General features: G+C 32.5%; 1 protein-coding gene across 2 annotated transcripts in view; it reads right to left on the bottom strand.

The window, feature by feature from the left end:
• The window catches only part of LOC132908328 (serine/threonine-protein kinase PLK1-like), a 26,556-nt gene extending 5,805 nt beyond the window's left edge, over nucleotides 1–20,751 (bottom strand). The window contains exons 1-7 of one of the 2 annotated variants that reach the window (XM_060962259.1): nucleotides 19,323–20,751; nucleotides 7,942–8,046; nucleotides 7,134–7,250; nucleotides 4,665–4,879; nucleotides 2,155–2,578; nucleotides 1,157–1,590; nucleotides 737–870 (exon numbers count right to left, since the gene is read on the bottom strand). In XM_060962259.1, coding sequence (XP_060818242.1) covers nucleotides 737–870; nucleotides 1,157–1,590; nucleotides 2,155–2,578; nucleotides 4,665–4,879; nucleotides 7,134–7,250; nucleotides 7,942–8,046; nucleotides 19,323–20,123 — 2,230 coding nt within the window. In that variant the 5' untranslated portion in view covers nucleotides 20,124–20,751. The remainder of the gene's footprint in view (nucleotides 1–736; nucleotides 871–1,156; nucleotides 1,591–2,154; nucleotides 2,579–4,664; nucleotides 4,880–7,133; nucleotides 7,251–7,941; nucleotides 8,047–19,322) is intronic. The other variant, XM_060962260.1, reaches the window with a different exon arrangement.

The following is a 20,751-nucleotide window of genomic DNA, read 5'->3' as shown; positions in this document are numbered from 1 at the left end:
TAATAATGAAATTTAATAGAAGCAAAAATTATAAGTAGGAGTCATATATTCATACAGCTAAAATTGCATTGAAAAAGTATTGATTTTTATAGATTCCACTTACTGTCTTACGATACTTGTTGATATCTATATCTATTCTTTTATATTCTTTGCATAAAATTTTTATAAAAAATATATAATAATTTTTCTGCTTATAATTTTAATATTTTTAATAATTATAATAACTTGGGAGTTATGAAACTCGCAAGGTACAACCTTATTATTATACAAATTATTAAAGTATTAAATTGATGCAATCATACTAACTATATTTTTGCACTTCTATCTCTTAAATAGTAATTGCTTCGTAACATTTTTTTTACAAATGAATCTCAATTCAACAGCAAAATATTCGATTTTGTATATTCGATTTTTGGATATTCGATTTGTATAGTATTTTTTTTAATTTATATAATTAATACATACTTAATAATTTATTCGTTTGAAAATTACATCTAGTGTTCATTTGTTCATCTTCAAATTTTTTTTTTCATCAAATTTTTCATCTCTTCAAAACAATGCTAGCGAAACACGAAACTTGTCGAAAGTAGAACATTATTTTTTTAATTAGGAAAAGTTTTTAACGTAAACGAACAATATTTTATATTAATATAATATGTTGAAAGATACAAAAATATAAAATTGTATGCCATTTATGACACGTTTGAAACTAAATGATATAACATATATAATTTACCTTCAGTCATAAATTTATCCATGTACTGTGTAAAACGTTGCAATAGTACAAGTTTCTTCTGTAAAGCAGCTGGAACATCTTCCTCTCTATGATACTTTGTTACTTCATCGTCGGTTGTCACATACTCCACCCTTCTTTGCAAATGGAACAACATTTTTGAATAAGTTAAGCACACGATTAAAAAATGTTTAACCGTTTGTAGTATTATAGAAATTTCTAAATATTACTAATAGCTATTTATTTGGTTTGCTTGCAATTTTCCTTGCAATTATTACTTTTTCTTAAATAAAATATAAAAGCGAAAGGCTTGGATGTCGTAACTATTGTTTAGTGTCTCTATCCAGTTTCTTTCGAAATAGAATTTATTTCAAAGAATTAAAATATAATATATGATATAATATTAAAAGGAGAAATACCGACCTTCTATCATGTGTGTAACTAATTTTTGTATGATCGTTGAATAAAATGCCGACAGATTTATCGGAGAGCTGAAAGCCTAGGCCGTACTTGTTGGAATAATCGATCCATTTAGTGATGAACAGAGGTACGACATCCCTTACAGGTGGATGATTACGTAGCTTGTTTCTACATTTTATTTCTGTGACACAGCTTTCTAACGCTTGATGCATTTGCATACTCTGAGCGGTGTATCCCGTTTTCTTATGATCTGGACAAAGAACACTGCTTAATCTTTGTCTGAATTTTGGCACTTTTCGAAATTTTCTGGCTAACCAACTGATCACTTTCGACCCCTTTCGTAAACTTTTCTGGGAAAGATTTGTTTGATGATGATGCTGTTGTGTATGCCGTTGGTCCTGATGCTGTTGAGATTGCTGGATAGTATGAACCTGTAACTGCAATAAAAAAGCTAAATAAATAAAAACATTAATTAAATTAATTAAATATTAGAAATCATCTAACTTTTGATTAATTCCTAAATTATACATCACGCTATAAATGTAATTACTATAGATTCAAACGAAACAAAAATTTTACTTTATCTGGGAAAGTTTGTATTTTGGAAATTATTCGAATATTACTAAAAATAATTTGCTATTTAGGAATTACGATTAAATATTTATTGTTTGCCTTTTAGTACGTGTTTACTGTTGTATTTAAATATCCAACAAAAAACTACATGTGTACATACAAAATTCTTTAAATTTCGTTTTATGCTGTGTATACATATTAATTAGGTAAACGTTGTTGTTTCTTTTATCATATAATTTGTTACCTAAACCGATGTACATACATACGCGCGCGTGCAACGTAAATGTGCAACGCAATAGTAAAATATCCAAATATCCGAATATCCAAAAATATGTGATATCGTAAGCGTAAGTGTGGAAGGATCTGCGCGATCGGATTTATAACTCAAGACATAAAAAACGATGTCGTAATACGAATCGATAGTTTACCTGAGTATTATTAAGTTTTTGATTCCTAGACGTTATAGAATTGGATGAAGGCGATGAATCGATTATAGATGTACGTGGCATTTGGAAACAAGAAATGCGAGGTAAGGAAGTTGGTACATATTCCTTGGTAAGATAAGCATGTTCCTTCACTCTTTCCAAAGACGGCCTGAGTTCAGGATTCGGCTGCAGAAGCCACCTGATGAGATCTTGCCCGTTTCGGCTCGCTATCGAATCGTCAACCTCTCGATAGTGATTGTTACATATTCTAGCGTAAGTTTCCTTAAGAGACGCTGTGTCGAAAGGTGGTTGCCCTACCAATAGGGCGTAAAGTATGCATCCGAGCGCCCAAACATCCGCCTCGTAACTGTATGCTTGTTTATACAACACTTCCGGCGCAATGTAATTCGGTGTTCCGCATATCGTCCTGCGCATATAAAAGAAATTATTATGATTTTACTCGTATTAATTATGAAGCTGCTTGTTATTCTCAAGCCACACATACGTGTTTCCGTTACGCTCGCGTTGCTGCCGTGTAAATCGAATTACAGAGGAACTCGGAATTGAAATTACTTACCTGATGGGCGTACTTGAGATTATTTTATTCGATTACATAATAATAGAAACATATTTACGATCGACCAGTTCCATCAAATATTGTAACGTATGCAAAATATTAACAAAATAAATCATGAAAATACAAATTGCGTCAATTCGAAAATATGAGAAGTATACAGACTGTTAAGGTTAAATGATAACTATATATGTATACATATATATATAGTTATATATATGTATATAGTAATATATGTACATATATTGTATATATTATATACATATCGGTCAAGAGTTTAAGTTGAATGTAAATTCGTATTCTACCAGCGTAACAAATCAGCGAAAGTTCCTATGTTTAAACGTGGTTCTCTTGATTTATATGTATAATAAATGTAAGGAACATATAGATATAAGTATGTATATGTATCACTTCTTTTTTTATTATTTCCTGTATTCTCAATATATATATAATATATTGAATTATACTTGAATTATACCTATACTTGGATATCAACTTACTGACAATGAGCTGTTTTCTTGGATCATATATAAATAAATAAATATATATATAAGTCTTTTACAAAATATTCATAACTTTTTAATTGCAATAACTTTTCATTATTCATAGGGAACTGTTCATATCGAAGCACTTAATATTCATTAGTATTATTAGGTAGTTTCTCAAAGTTCTAATCACTTTTAAATGCGCAGTCGATTAAATATGCTTTAACTAATAACAAGAGAGAGAAATTTGACAATTGTTACGTCGCCCGACTCTCTACCTGGGCCGGACCTCACATCACGGACGGATGGCAGCCAGATGTCCGCACATCCTTATCGCGTACTCTTGAAAACACTCGCAGCCCGACTATAAATCTCAGAAAACTCTGGCGAAAGTCTTTCATCGCAAACAAGGGCTTTTCCACGAAAGCGTTTTCTAAGGTTTCTGGTTAGCATCTGGAAAACACGTGAACGCTAAGTGTTCACACGTGCGATGCCTCCTACTCCCAACTTTCCATCGAGGGTGGCTAATACCCTTCCTAGTCCATCGATAGTCTTATTAACCAATAAAAACAATTTCTATTACCCTCACTTCTCCAACCAAAAACTGTCATCAACAAATCAGATGATTCCGTGCGTTAGACACACCCATCCTTAGCTCACCTCCGACACAGCATCGTCACTATCAAGTTAGTTCGTCTTCGTCGTCAATTCAATCAACACGTCTTCCACTAAGCAGACAGTCAAGTCTCTGCTCTTCTACTAAGCAGTCAGTCAAGTCACTGCTCTTCTACTAAGCAGACAGCCAAGTCTCTGCTCTTCTTCTAAGCAGACAGTCAAGTCTCTGCTCTTCTACTAAGCAGACAGTCAAGTCTCTGCTCATCATTCGGCAAGTCATTCAAGTATAGTTCTAGCCACCGAGGCACTAAGCAGTAACTTCAATTCACGCGAACGAGACATTCGATTCTTCGCGTCAACATACTTCGGACGGTTCTTGCATTCATTCGGCAAGCTAGTCTAATAGTTTCACACGATATCGGGATTCATCGCGTTAACCGATATCCATTACAACATATTTATATATACGTTCCAAGTGTTGTGAAAAGTGGCGAAATAAATAAAAATAGATAACTGGAGACTACAGTTATTTCAATTTAACCACCCCTATTGTCGTAACTGAAATCAGGGGATCGCCCTGCTCGCGGTGTCGATCCTTCGATCGTAACGGGAATTTACGACTCCCGTTGACGCTCCTAACGGAGACTCGTCTCCCCGCGACTGGACGAACAAACAACAATCTTTAAGAAAACGAAATAATTCGCTGTGCATGCAGTTTCTCCTATTTTGGGCCAAGTTCTACGTAGGTATAGTATAATAATAATAGTATGTAATAATAATATATAATAATAATAATACCAATAATAATAAATGATTAAGAAAGATCGAGGATAACTTACACCCGTCTGCACTGTCCGTCAAGCCTTGTCGCCAGTCCAAAGTCTCCGATCTTGACAATCATACGATCCGATAGGAACATATTACCTGGCTTCAAATCTCGATGAACAACTTTCTGAGAGTGAATATACGCAACGCCCGTCACCATTTGTTTCATGTAATAGCGTGCTTCCGGCTCCGTAACTTTGCCACGGTACTTGAGCACGTGCATCAAGCTCTGTCAAACAAAAGTGACTTAGTTTTAACTTAATTTAACAGTTAACACGAAGACTTAATGTGGAATAAATTATGGTTCACTTAGATATCCTTGACGCTTGTCTTATAAATATTTCTGATAATTGATAATACAGCGCAATTCACAACATTTTAAATATCAGTTGAATTCACTTATCTGAGTGCAATCCCCGTTGCAGACGTGCGCGTGCATACACACAGGTGTGTAATATTTTATGTATATATTATACCTATATATAACAGGTATAATAATATTTCTGTTTAATGCTTTGAGGAAATGAATTAACTTCTACGAAAGTAAAAGCGTCGAGAAATCTGTCGGGAGGTAAACATGAAAACATTTTCAAGTAATTCTTTATAGAAAAATTATTTCAACTCTTAATTATAGCAGTAATACCTATTTTATTTTGTATTTTATTAATTTATTTAATTTGGATAAATATACATCATGCCGTACCTATATCGTATATCATTATAGATACGAAAATAAAAAACAATACAAATTAAATTAACGAATATTAAATATTGCACTCTGGCGATAAGATAAGTACAGAAGACATGGCACATTGTCGGTATTTCGATTAATCAACGTTCGAGAAAATGTGATCACAAAGAAGGAAAAGTATGCGATTTCATGTTATAGTTAATGATGCATAGTGTAAATCGGAGATCTTCGCTCGGAGTTAACTTTGAGAGATTACGACGCGACGGGTCGCTAGTTTGTTGCAAAGGAAACGTCCCATGGAAACGTATGTACATATGTACGTACATATGTACGCGTTGCTCACATTACGGATAATTGTTATTGTTACGTTGTTCGAAATTAGAAACTTATTCGTAAACGCTATTTTTCTCTTTCGCCGGAATGAAAAAGGGTGACAATTCGCTATGCTTTCTAGTTAAAATCTAAATGAATTTTACATAAAGACAAACTTTCCGATTGTAATTTAGCCATATAAAACTGCGCGTGCGGGTCGGTAGGTATCTAGGAAATTATAACACATAATTCTCTAGATATCGATATTTTAACAACAATCGCAAGCTTCAAATATCGTGGCATGAATTGAATAAATTTTTGCATAGAGAAAAGCAAAATATTAGTCTAAATTCGAGTCTTAATTGTATTTTTAAGTCTTTTATATTTGTTGGATGATAATTTAATATTTAGCAGATTATCTTCTTAGTATTTCAGCGACAGTTTCCTCCTTAATATGTTCGTATGTTGTAACTATTCGTATGTTGTTGTTGTTGTTGTTATTGTAATTATTATTATTATTGCTGTTGTTGTTGTAATTGTAATTGTTATTGTCATTGTCATTGTCATTGTAGAGAACAGTTTGTCAATGATATCTTAGATAAAGAAATTACTATAACATCAGCAATGTTGACGATTTTTTAGAAGCTAACGATAATCGATGTGCGATTAGTTGAAGTTAAAGTTAACGGACCACATCCTAACGTAACGGTATAAACAAGTGAAAGATTAGTCATGGATGATAGTGTAACTAAGTGCTAGTTCTCTTTCCTGCTCACACGAAAATTTGATGCTTGTGGTTTGTGGTTTCATCTAACAATTCTAACTCTAGCCAACGTACATATGTACATGCATATAAGAATGATACGCGTTACACGAAACGAAATATGTACATGCATAGTGAAAATAAATGTTGCTAAAGATTATCTGATTTCCGGTGAATTTTAATTAATGTTTACGATTGCATGTTGATATGAATTTAGTGTCAATAACACATATAATGTATTAACTTTTAACAGACGCATACTATTTTATAAGACAAAGTCTATAGAGAAGATCTATTTTTCGAGTACCTGTTGTCGGAAAAATGACAAATTCTGCTGAAAAGCCGAGGAGGAAGAAATATATACATGGTAGGTTTCAGGATGAAGATTGCACAAGGCGTTAAAGAAAAGAACAGTGGATCAATTTTATTTCTTTATGAGGATTGTAAATTGTTGCACGGTTAACCCTAAGCTCCAAGTGTTGAGTGAGCTACTAGTAATCTTTCTGACTAACATAAGAGCGAGGTTTTATTTAATATAACAGGCAAGCGAACTTATCTTGCAGCGGAGATCGACTCGACTCGACTCGACTCGACTCGAAGGCAGAAGGTTGGAAAATTCTTACAAACGTATAGAAAGAATATGTCGTAGGAAAGTGTACAGTGTGCAGTGTACAGTGTACAACAAGCAGGTAGGTATACGAGACATACGATAAGTACCTTTCGAGGACAGGCTTCTAGAAGCATATACACATTAAGGTTATCCTCAAAGTAGTGATGCAGCTGGACAACGTTCACGTGATTCAGCTCTTTGTGGATCATAATCTCGCGTGCGATCTACAAGTAATAGATCATTATTAAACTCGCGACCATCTCTTACCACCTGCAAAACTTCAAATGATTATCTTAATGACGGTCTTTGCCCAATTTAGCTGCTTCAAAGTAGTTTATATATATTATAAATCAAGCACGCCTACTATTATTATATCTAAATCTTATTTAAATTTTATCTAAGTTTTACCTAATTTTAGATAAAAGCAGCAAGTAAATTATAATAAACAAATGTCTTTGTACGTTTCCTTACTTGCTTCATATTACATACGTACTTTCTAAAAAGTGAAAATTATAAATATGTATACGTATTATGACATGTTTGCACAATACCCTTGAATTGTGGAGATTTATGGTTCTTTGAACACAAGAATTTTATTAATAGTCCCATAATTGAAGAATATCCTATTGATTCCAAAAATGCTTTGGAACGGAACCAAATAACCGTTACGCACTTGCCGACTCTTTAAAAAGAGTGTCACCTTCATGATGTCAGAAAATTTTGAATTTCACGAAAGAAACTTGATACTAAATAAATGTTATCAACTATATACGAGTTATAATGCATGATGAGTTCTATCGAACAGTGTAATTATAGTGTTATATAAAGATATAAATTACTTTTATACTGATTAAAAAAATCATTAAAATAAAAAATTGAGATATAAGTATGTATGTACATATGTAGAATACAAACCTTCTGCATATGAATTTTTTGCATCCGATTCTTCCGAATAATTTTGCAGGCATATTCATTTCCATTACTGACATCGGTCATGAGAAAAACTTTGGCAAATCCACCCTGAAAATAATACAAAAACACGTAGATAATAATTTATTTCATATCTTATGAAGAGATAGGTATAATTATATAATTACATGTACTTGTGTATACCTATAGATTATATTGCATAATAACGTACACTGTAAATCACATATCTAATATGTGATTTGTGATACAATTGTTTTTATCGTTGAATCTATCATAAATCCGATTTCAACTTAAACTAATTACTAATTACGTATTTGCTGGTGAAGAAACAATTAGCAGGTAGATAGAGTTTGTTTCTTTTTTTTCTTTACTAAGACATATGAACGTATGAAATAAATTTGTAGTGAAATTATAGAGCTAGAAAAGAAGGGATGCGTTGCTTACAATCTACGATAAAAAGAATTTAAATTTCTCAATCTAATCGTGAGAGACTTTAGGATCAGAGTAGATATCTGAATTAAAGGAAATATTCAAATGGGTAGAAATTCAAAAAATTAAAAAAAAAGAAACATAGGGGAAAATAGTGATGCGTTTAAAATTTAAGCTTATAATTCAACTTTACGTTAGATTCTACAATTTCACCTGTAACATCCATTTCAGCTTCTCGGAGTGAAAGGTTTTCTCTTTTAGGGGCATTTGCTTTCGTGCTGCTACGAGAATATCTTTAAATTATCTTTTATTGCTTTGTTACGGTAGCTTTAACGTTTAGCGAGAAGGAAAGTAAAATCAGCCGTCACGACGCGACGCGACATAGCATTCTTTCATTGCTTTTGCAAATCATTTTCCTTCCTTCTGGGACACTTTTACCTCAACTAAATAATATAAACATTGCGTTATTCTTAGCAACGACCGACTTTCCACTCTTCTTTTAACTTTTCATCAAAAAGAATGATTAACAGGTTTCTTTTACGAATGTAAATAAATTTATTTTATTTTCGATACAGTATGCGTAATTCTTACCTACGTTCTTTTCATTGCAATAGCTTCTAAAAATTTCTGTTACAACAATTAACGACTTTTAATTAGTTTAAACCGTTTAGTATTAAGAATCCCCCCAGTCGCAGTTTACTAGGAGGAAAACTAAAGTAACGCTGAAATAGCACAGGAACAGAACCTAGAAACAGTAAAAACGTGAGAAACTACAGAGCGGGAAATTCTTGTAGCGTCTAGGCCGTGATCCGTGATCCGCGATCATCACGCGATTTAAATTATCTTTGCCGCTAACCGTAACCGCTGCCCTGACTTATTTACATCTGATCTTTGCTCAGGGTCAGAAAACGAACCGTTCGCGCTCCAGCCTGACGACGCGAATTTTTTATTTGGTTACGTCAAAATACGATGTAAAATAATATACGACGATGATAAATGAAGTAAACGAACAAGACGAACGTTGGGAAAATATTGAAACAAATGAAAGAACGAAAGCCAAATTTGGTTTGTAACATTTACCGCTCCGCTAAATTTATAAATTTCATGAAGAAAAAGAATATTTCGCATTTATTTGTTCCATGAGAAAATTTTCGATAATACAAAGATAATTTTTATTCCTATCGAAATTTTCCAGCAATGTTCTCTATATGTACAAAATATTAATAACAATTAATATCTTAAATGTCTCAACTCATCTATTATAAAAATATTATTTGAAGAAAATCTGCTATAGCTATGACAGTTATGACAATATTGGTCTTGTCCTCAATTAGATTAATAACTTGGTACTAAACTAAACTTTCAAGAATAATTTACTATAGATCGTAGATTTTAGGTGCTAGTTAGGCCAACCACGTAAGTATGGTTTAAAGCATTTATGGCTTGTTTAATAACAGTGGTACGTTTATTTTTAAGTATCCTCAGTAGTCTTCTAAAAATACATTGCCAATGCATATTTGTAGTCTATACAACTACGTTGCTGCATGGGTAAAAAGCAATCACTACCTTTCGTTTCCGTTTAACCATTTAACGGAATGGACAACCATGAATTTGAAAATAAATTGTCGCGTAGCTTCGACAATACAGAAAAACGGCTACTATGTTTATATTTGCGACTAGAAATAATATGCGACTAGAATTAATGCCCTTTGAAAATGCACGGTTTTTATTAAGAATTCAGTTTTATCTTATATCGATATAAATATGTATAACGTGTATTATACAAGTGTTCGAAGGCCTATTTATAAAAACACTAGAAAGCAAGTCGGATACCTAGTTGATCTAACACTAACATAAATCTAGCTATATATCTGTATATACGTATGTATGCATGTATGTAGTTGACAAAATCTTAGATTATTCGAATGATATTAATGTCTTTTATTTCGAGATAAGGTGTAGATGACATTTCCACGTGCATACTCATCTAAATATACGTATCAATTTGACAAACTGCCAGAACAGTTTCTATTTACTGTTAAATAAGAAGAGCACAAGATTTGAATTACATCTTACATCTACTCTACGTCTAGCTGTCTACCTTTGATATTAGAAATGTTTGAATTTTATATTTTCTTTACCTTTCTTTTATCTTATGCCGATTTTCACCTTCACTTTCGTCTCAAGATTATCCTTTTCCTTTTCAAGTCAACTTACCACTTTCTAAACATATTGAAAATAATTATTCAGATAACACTGATAGTTGACTGAAAATTGTTAACATATTGAAAGTAACAGTAGATAATAATGATATCGAATAGAAAGTTACGAGACAAACACAACTATTTAAAATAATTTAAACTTTTAATTTTAGCGGATTATCCTGTTCTCTACAAAATATAAATTATCTTTCAGTTTCTACTTGAATAAAATATTGCTTCTTTTTCTTACTCCAAGTGATCAATAATAACGAATATACACATATTATATATGCATGACATATATTATACTATATATGTATGAGCGCTCAATAGTCAATAGATAAACGATAAAGTAAAATGCTTGGGAGGGAAAAGCTTTTCATTAAATTGGCCTTGACCTATCGAAGAAGAAATGTTACTCTATCTTCAAAATTACATACTACTTGAATAATAAAAATGAATGTCTCGAATTAACGAATTATTTGTAAAATATCGAATTGCTTTTTTTATTAAAAAACCTCTCGGTGTAATCTTGTGGTAATCGGTTTGAATATTTATATCCAGGATTTTTATCTTTTAAGATTATTTGTATATCCTTCCAATAAAAAGGGAGTTAGTTATGATGTTACGATAGTCCGAATTTCTGTATAAGGACATGTGGCAAAAACAAGAGACGCAAAAAGTGAATGGAACGTAGATAAAATGATTTCTTTACAATCGAATTAATAATCTATGTTACGTGCATTCCATAGAAACCGGTCGCGCAGATTTTTTCCTTCAAGTTGATGCATACCTACAGTGCTGGACAAAAGTATTGGCACAGCAAGATTGTTATGATACAAATGCTTATAACTATTAAACAAATTGATTTAAACAAAAAACTTTTTGACGTATTTATTTATTATCTATCCTAGTTTATTACATAACAAGAGCAACAATATAAATAAAATAATACGCAAAATAATAACAAAAATATATTTTTTGAACATTTTATGGGTGGACAAAAGTATTGGCACAGTAGAATATTTACGCTTATAACTAATTACATAATAAACTTCTAATATTTTGTTGGCAGTCCTTTTCTTTTAAGGACTTCCTTTAATCTTCTGGGCATCGAGTGGACTAATTTTTTAGTGAATTCAGGTACAATATTGCTCCATTCCTGCAGAAGAACTTTCTTCAGTTCAGACTTGCTTGTGATATTATGTTTCCTAATTCTTTTTTCCAATTCGTTCCACACGTGCTCAATGGGATTCATATCGGGACTTTGAGGTGGTGTGTTTAATGTGTGGGCAGTATTATATATTATCCACTGACGAACAATATACGCCATATGTTTAGGATCTCGATCCTGCTGAAAATAGAAATCCCTGGGGAGGTTTAATTTTTGAGTACTTTTCAAAAGATTTTGCTTGAGTATATTTAAATATACATATTTATCCATTATCTCATCAATGAATATAAGTTCTCCTACACCCGATGATGCCATACATCCCCACACCATTAAACCACCACCCCCATGTTTCATGGTGGCTTGCAGATTCAGTTCGTCCATCTCTGTGTTGGGTTTTCGCCATACTAATATTCTGCCGTCAGATTTAAAAATATTAAACTTACTTTCATCTGAAAACATGATCTTTTCCCAAAAATCAGTATCTTTCGTAACAAACTCTTTCGCGAATTCCACTCTTTTCTTTTGGTTTATTTTACTGATGTAGGGCTTTCTTCGTGCTGCACGGGCAGAATAACCGGCATCCTTCAATACCCTACGTACAGTTTTGGTACTTACTTCTTTTTCACACTCAGCTTTTAACATCGAAGCAATTTCAGTCGAATTAGTTTTTGGATCCTTCTTTACAATATTTACGATTTTCCTTTTTTCTCGAATTGTTACCTTAGAAGGGCGACCACTCCTAATTTGATTCTCTAGATTTTCTTCACTTTTAAAGCGTTTTATGACTGAACGCACAGTAAAACGACTTCTGTTTATGATTTGTGCAATTTCGTTGTAAGATTTATTCATCTTATATAAATTTAATATTAAAGAATTAGGAAACATAATATCACAAGCAAGTCTGAACTGAAGAAAGTTCTTCTGCAGGAATGGAGCAATATTGTACCTGAATTCACTAAAAAATTAGTCCACTCGATGCCCAGAAGATTAAAGGAAGTCCTTAAAAGAAAAGGACTGCCAACAAAATATTAGAAGTTTATTATGTAATTAGTTATAAGCGTAAATATTCTACTGTGCCAATACTTTTGTCCACCCATAAAATGTTCAAAAAATATATTTTTGTTATTATTTTGCGTATTATTTTATTTATATTGTTGCTCTTGTTATGTAATAAACTAGGATAGATAATAAATAAATACGTCAAAAAGTTTTTTGTTTAAATCAATTTGTTTAATAGTTATAAGCATTTGTATCATAACAATCTTGCTGTGCCAATACTTTTGTCCAGCACTGTATATAGATCGTTTAAATCTAAGATCTCTACCCCTTTACACTTTACACTTTACATTACAATTACACCATCGTACATCGATACAAACGAAACTTCCCAAGCAGACGCATGAAACTAAATTGCTTTCATATGAAAAAATCAACTCTTTACTTCGCGTAACGTTATCTATATAGAGACAAATGTTCTACGTGGCGTACTTGTGTGATACGAATATCATGTGATAATTAAACTTATAATTAAACTTGAAACTCGAGTAAGATGAAAAACTATATATACGTACAGTGACAAGAATAATTATAAACTCAATCCGATTTTTAGATTTTTCATAATATTAACACGAAGTTTAACAAAATCATTTATATAATTTCATATTATAATGTAAAACAAAGCTGAAGAAAAAATTGAATTTTGTTTTATAATTGTGTTTTTGGCTGTAAAGGGGTAAAAGAAGTTAAACTCCACGTTAATTTTGTTACCTCTCCGTTTTAATAATTAGTGGTTTCCCCTTTACTTTTAATTACTTTCATTAATCTGCTAGGTACACTATCCGCTAGTAAGTAAATACTTAAAGTTTCTCAAAGCTGGCTATGGTAATAATTCCGAAATCTTGAAACCACTTTTTTTGTAGTGGCAGTTGACTATGAATGGGAGCAATGTCTTGTTGAAAAATTGTTCTTTTATCTTCTATTTCGGTTACGAAAAGCAATAGAGTTCGTTATGTATCATCTCCTGATATCCTATAGCGTTCAATTTAGCCTTTACAAAGTAATTCTCTCTTAACCTATTCAGGTATGGACAATGATAACGCAGAAATGTTTTTGAATTTAGAATTATTCGCAGCACTGTATATACATATGTATATTAATATGTATAGTGTGTTTGTTTGTTTGTGTGTGTGTGTGTTTACACATGTTTACACACACACACCACCACCACACCACACACACATCATATACATACGATATATTATATTACATATTACAATAATAGTACTTACTTAAAAAATTGTTACATTCCTCTACTGCGTAGCTTGATCCCCCCTTTACCAAAAGATCCACCCTTTATGCAAAAGATCAACATTGCCAGTTTAGTCATTGTACAAGTTGCATTTGAAAAACATTTTTTACATTCATGCGAAAGCTGGAATGCACACTTAAACCCGTACAAATTTTGCTTAACTAAAGAATTTTTAAGTATTTAATAATAATATATTGAACATATTCAAATTAACAGTAGATTTTTAATCATATATTTTCAATATTACATCTTTAAATATTTAATCGTAATTTTTACAAAAATAAAATATCGGTTAAAATACGACGTACTTCTTTCTCATAAAAATATTGAAAATATTCATTGAAAAACGTTATTGTATTACATTTTCTTAAATAAAGATACTTTTTCATTTTGCGTAAAATTTCCTAGAAGTTGATAAACTTGAACAATCTGACTTTATCTTCTAAATTCATTATGACAGAAAGAAACCTAAAAACAAGTTGTAGCAATATTATGATCTAATGAAAGGAAATAAAACGTCGTACAAATTTTTATTTGAAATTACATACAATCTTGTTTGTTTCGTAGTAGATATATCTCATAGTGTCGCTGTTCAATCGCGTACGGTTGATTTTACCGAATGAATTGTCATCCAGGGGCTTCTGATTATTCATTTCACAGAGAACTTGGTAGAATTGAAACACACGTGACTTAATTAATCAATATAAATATTATATTGCCGATAGAAATATATACATATTGTATAACCAAACTTACGTCAATAATTTGAAACGCTTTATTGTTACATATAATTCAATTAATTTAGCGAAAAATCCGTAACAAAAGAACAAATTCTATTCTTATATTTTTTTACATCTACATCCTTCCTTTCTGAAATTGTTTATCTTCTTCAAAAGATTCATAAAAAAGCACAGAATAAATGTCAATGTAAGAGTTATCACAAATTCCATACAAGTGGCATTTCATCAGACATAATACAATATCCGCAGCCCTCTAAGTAACTTCAAGTGAAAAACGTTTATGTACACATACATATGCATGTATGTATTTATATTAGACTGAACGTTCTTCAACTATCAATTCTACACTAGTTTTTTATCTCTATCACTCGTTTCTATAATCAGAACGAGATATTTGCGTACATAACGTTACAGCATCAGCTACGATACTTAATCAGTAATTGAAAGGTTTGCCCGATCATCTTTGTCGTTTTAAGAACTTTTAAAAACAAAGCATCAGTACTAACATATTGACCATAAGAAACATTTTATAGATAGGTATAAATTGATCAATAGCAAAAAATATTAAAATGTTTTAGGCACTTTTAGTTTCAGTACAGTAGGTAACAAACACGATAAACAATCCATACGCCAGAGATCATTTACCAAAGATCATTAATAATAAGTCGTTACTAACTACTTAATAACTGCAATCAGTACTAAAATTACCAAATAAATAAATATTTAATTATTTAAGAAGAAAGAAAAGTCGTCTTGATAAAAAAAATTGTAAAATATCAAACGTGAAACATAATCACGTTCATTCATTTCGAAAATGACTAAACTCCTTCAGTATTCAGTAATAGTCTTTTGTCTTTCTAAATTAATAATTCGCGTAATCTCGAATTATGTTAATCTAATCCTAAACAGATTTTCATCGGGTAAACGATTATAAAGAAGATGTAAGTACCTATATATGTAAGTTTGTCAACTGCCAATCATAAAATACATAAAATACATTTCTTCAAATATTTTTATTTATATTATTTATTTCAAAAATTCTGTAAATAAGAAGTGATTGTTTTACAACACGATTGTTTTATCAGTTGATAATATAAATTACACATATGGGTATAACGATTACCGTTATAAAGTAATCTGCAAGTTACTTGTTAAAACAATTTTTTTGTGATAATAAATTTTGATAGATAAAATATAAACCTACGACCTACATAAATACATATATGTATGCTTACTAAAAACTTTTACTTGAAACTCGTTCAAAGTTCAAATTAAATTACAATATAAGGTTAACAAGTCATGCGACATTTACTTAAGAAAATCGCGTTAACATATGACAATTTTCATTTGTAGGTTATCAGACATTTTTCCTTCTCATTAAGGAAAGTTCAACACAAACAAATTAATCACACGGCATAATGATACTAAACATTTTATTAACATAAACTATTACTTATATATACAGTAAGCAGTTTCGTTAGATATATATAACGAAAGAACATTAAAGACGACACTTGCACAGCGAGTGCCGATATGACAGTTCGAGATAACATGAATAGCAAATTATAGGCGACTTAATTTGATCATGCACGTTCCTACTCTTTGTACAATTTCAAATAGAAAATAAATTCCCAAGGAAGTACCATCTATGAAATTAATTTAATAGACACGAGCAACTCCAACTTCCATAGAAATGATGAGAACTGCGTACATATTTTATGTATGTGAACGCCTACGAAGAAAAAAGCAAATGCAGGAGAAAGGAACGAGTAAGGAAGAACAGAGAACGGAGAGGAAGAGGCCCATCTGTTGAACTTATCCTCATGGTTGCACCACAAATACACCAAGAGCCAAGATGCACATATATATTGTATATCTATTGTATATATCCACATACATACATACATGCATATGTAGCAGACAATCTGTGGAAGGCGCAAATGTCAGTGACACGCGTATACAACGTGTACGTATAGGCAAAGTAGACTTTGCATAGTCGGAAATAATTACTAAATAAGTATAATTAAACAACTTACAATTAGTTAGATGATCCGTAAAGCATTACTTACGTCTTAAACTATAATAATTATTTTGCAATAAATATCTCAATTAATCTTCACTAACAAGTTATTTTCCTTGTGTCTTATTTCAAACACAGAAATGCGGTGATTAAACCAATTACTTTATCATTAGGTTTATCTTTATATGTAATATAGCATTGTTTTGAACAATTATAATCATCAACAACAAATACTCAAATTTATTAAATATTTTCGATATTGCTTTTTATTGTATTTTTATGTTCTTTAGTATGTCTAAATAAAATTTAATGGCAATGTTATTATATATCGCTTATTGTACAGCTTATTGACTGAAAAGTTGTTCTTGTACAAAAGTAGCGATTTTCATAATTCTAAAAAAGTAATGCACAAGTATATGTACATATATAAGAAGGATAATATTTCACTCATAATAGATCATTTCATTTGCCTGTGTTTCAATGAAAAATCAATGCGAATCTATTATAACTTCTATATAATTTATTACCAACTAAGACAGAAATGTATCCGACAGAAATGTTTCCAGAATAAAAAGCACGAATTTGTTCCTTTCAGGCTCGATCTGTATAACAAGCTGCTGACATATTCACAACCAATCGAAAATAATAAAGATAAGTAATGGTGCAAACTAAATTACATAGATGTGGGTCGAAACGCAGGGAAAGGTGAAAATATCAGAAGTGAGTTTCGATGAAACATCGAAATCATCGAAGAGTAAGCTATGTACATATAACGGAAAGCTTGATTTCTAATATAAAATGCAAGTCAGACAGAGTAACGTCCGAGTAATCGGGATGACGAAACAACGACCGGTTTTCTCGAGTAGAGGATACATAGAGGATACAGTTTGAGTTTGAGAGTATATACATACATTGTACATCCTCTGAAATCGTCTGTCTCTCTCTTTCCTTTTTCCCGTTGACAAGAACGACGAGAAGCCTCGCAAACTCGCATCTTGCTACCGATCGATCGCACCGCACCAGCCAGAGACAAAGAATATTCCTTACAACTAGGAGCTGTGAACGTGAACCGATGCCGATCGATCCTCACCGATGCTCTTCAGATATTTGGAATTTTTATCAAATTTCGCTTACCAAATGTCGTAAAATCACTCTATCAGGATTCAGGACCATCAAGAAGATTACGTAATCGTAATATAATATACGCTTCGAACGACACGAGAAAAAGATTTCAATTCAATTATGATCGTTTTTCCCTTGAACTCTTTACAATTTATATATTTACTTATCATTAATGTAGACTTAGACATTGTAGATTATTGGTTCTCCCACGATTCTTTGTTTACCATAAGCTTCCTTTGAAATAAATAGGTTTCAATCACTATGGTGAACAGAACGTTCTCTGAACATTTTGCATTAAAATTTTTGATACGCAAGAACGGATACCAAGTGATTCTTACATTTTATTCCTTCGATTTTCGGTTTTCGAGCATTCAGAATATAATTAATCATTGGGAAACAAACACAAGGTTATATCTCGCTATGACATATAGAATGCAATTAAGAGATAACTAGACCCATACAACTACAATCAGATGGTATACGGTAAACAAAGTAAAAATATTTTATTATGTATACATATATAAATAGAATTATCATATAAGAGGAATTGAAATTATAATTTCGTAAAATAACGAATTAGTAGGTACTAATACTAGGACAAGCTATACTACGTATAGTATATAGTGTATGGACAGTGTTATAGAAAGATAAATACTATTTAACGAAATATGAACTGCTTACGATGTTGACAACACAAGAAATTAGTAATCAAGTAAACGAAAAACAAAGATCTAAGACAAGTTACCAATGTGACCTCATAGTACCTACGATGTATATATACAGACAATATATGCACAAATGTATATACACATACAAATTATTCTCATATCTAAACATCTTAAATATATTTGTTGAGTGACTAATATACATATCTGTGTAAATACTTACTTGGTACAGTTGGTAACTAATCGTATTTAGATTGTAAATCATATTACTCATATATATTAAGGTCATTTAGTGTTTCTAATTAACCACCGACCACTTCATATATTTTCTGTTCTTCAATCTAAATACTAAATTACCAAATGTAAACAAGAATTTTGAAATACTCAAATTTATCTTATATTTATGTTTTTATATCGTAACAAAGACAGCATTGGGCATTGCAACATAGAGCATTGTAAGTAGCAGACGTAAATAATTACTATAATAGTAATCTTAATATCAAAATATGTATATCAATTTAAGCAGCAACCAACAAAAACGAATGTTGCGCGTTACACCATATTCTCGATGTTATTAAACATAATTGTTGTGAATAATCATGTAAAAATTAGAGACTAAACCTTTAAAATTAGGAAACCTTACTTAAGGTAAGGATAGGGAAGAAAAGTCGACAGGTGTCTGTCTTTTATTTGTGTAAGGTTTTTACCTTGCCAAGAAGTTGTCCCTTGTAATAGGCATTTCCTTGAACCGGGTCGACAACGTAATCCAATTCCTCTTCCGCGGAATTGTTCCAGGAAGATGTGGATGGTCCTGCCGTGATCACGCTGGTTGTTCTTATCAAAGACGAGGCGGTATTACCAAGACGACTTCCACTGACCGAACAAGTTACGTTATTGGTACTGGTGGTAGTAGTGACGATCGCGATGTTATTCGTCGACGAGGAAACATCTTGCACGTTGTTGTCACCTCTGGAATATAGTTGCACGGAAGAAGCATAAATAAGCGTGGATGTGCGCGTGGTGATGCAAGTGGTTTCCTCGTCGTTTCTTTTGTAAATATCGACGACACCATTTTCCCTCGGTGCCTCGAGAAGACAGCTAGGATGTGCAGAGTACGTCGAAAGATCTACGTCCAAGGGTAACGAGGTCGCGCCGTATTTCCGACTCTTTCGACGAACGAGGCTCTGCAAGGATGCAGAGACCTTGGAAAAGCTCTGACGTGATCCATTATTTACAGACCTGCTACTACCAGCTGATTCGATATTCTTTTTCCAACACTCGGACTCGAGGATAGTTTTAGTTTTAACCGTCTCGTTGCTTTCCTCCTGACATCGAGCAACGACCTCCGCCTCTAACAAACGACAAGCTGTTGTTTCGGTATGCAACTCGCCAGGGATCGTCTCCAAGAGGAGACTTTTATTGCTCGTTTCGTATTCTCTCGGAGGCGATGAACTCCCGACTTCCACCTCGAGCGTGCTCGAAGGTAACATCTCTACTTCTACGTTCATTTAACGATACCCCACAGTTTCGAAGAGCTTGCGTCTATAGTCTGTAGTCTGTAGTCTCTAGTCTCTAGTCTATAGTCTATAGCAAGATATTTTTACTTTTCTTCAGCAAATCAATTATTCAGCGCACCCTGAACGACGTAACAACGATTCTCTTCTGCTCCTCCTGCTCCTTCTCCTCCTCCTCCTCCTCCTTCCTCTTCTTCTTTTTCTTCTTTTGCTGCTGTTACTGCCACCGCTGCAACGCGTTTTTCCGCCAACTTATACACTATGATATTACATTCCGTTGTTCCGCGGGATGTCATGTTATATTTGATTTTGGCATTTAACACAGACAACGCCTACTTCTTCACATCCATGACATACGAGCACTCTGAGATCGCTCGATAACGGTGTCGCGACATTAAACACTGTCAAACAACTTATCTGTTATTAGAAGAGCAAGCGTCTCCAATACAACTCCCAAATGTCAATTGGCAAACAGTATTCGAAACCACGTAAGGATTGAAACAAAACGCACACGCTCTCTTATCATCGATCAACCAGTAACGATTAGGTATACAACACAAACCAACATCTTGACCAGTCAAATCATCACTGTTCCGCGCGCAGCGCGCACCGACCAAACGAC

This window comes from Bombus pascuorum, chromosome 6 (assembly GCF_905332965.1).
Source record: "Bombus pascuorum chromosome 6, iyBomPasc1.1, whole genome shotgun sequence".
In the NCBI taxonomy this organism is placed as follows: domain Eukaryota; kingdom Metazoa; phylum Arthropoda; class Insecta; order Hymenoptera; family Apidae; genus Bombus; species Bombus pascuorum.
Note: the sequence above shows the minus strand (reverse complement) of the source record. Positions and strands in the feature narration are given on the sequence as shown.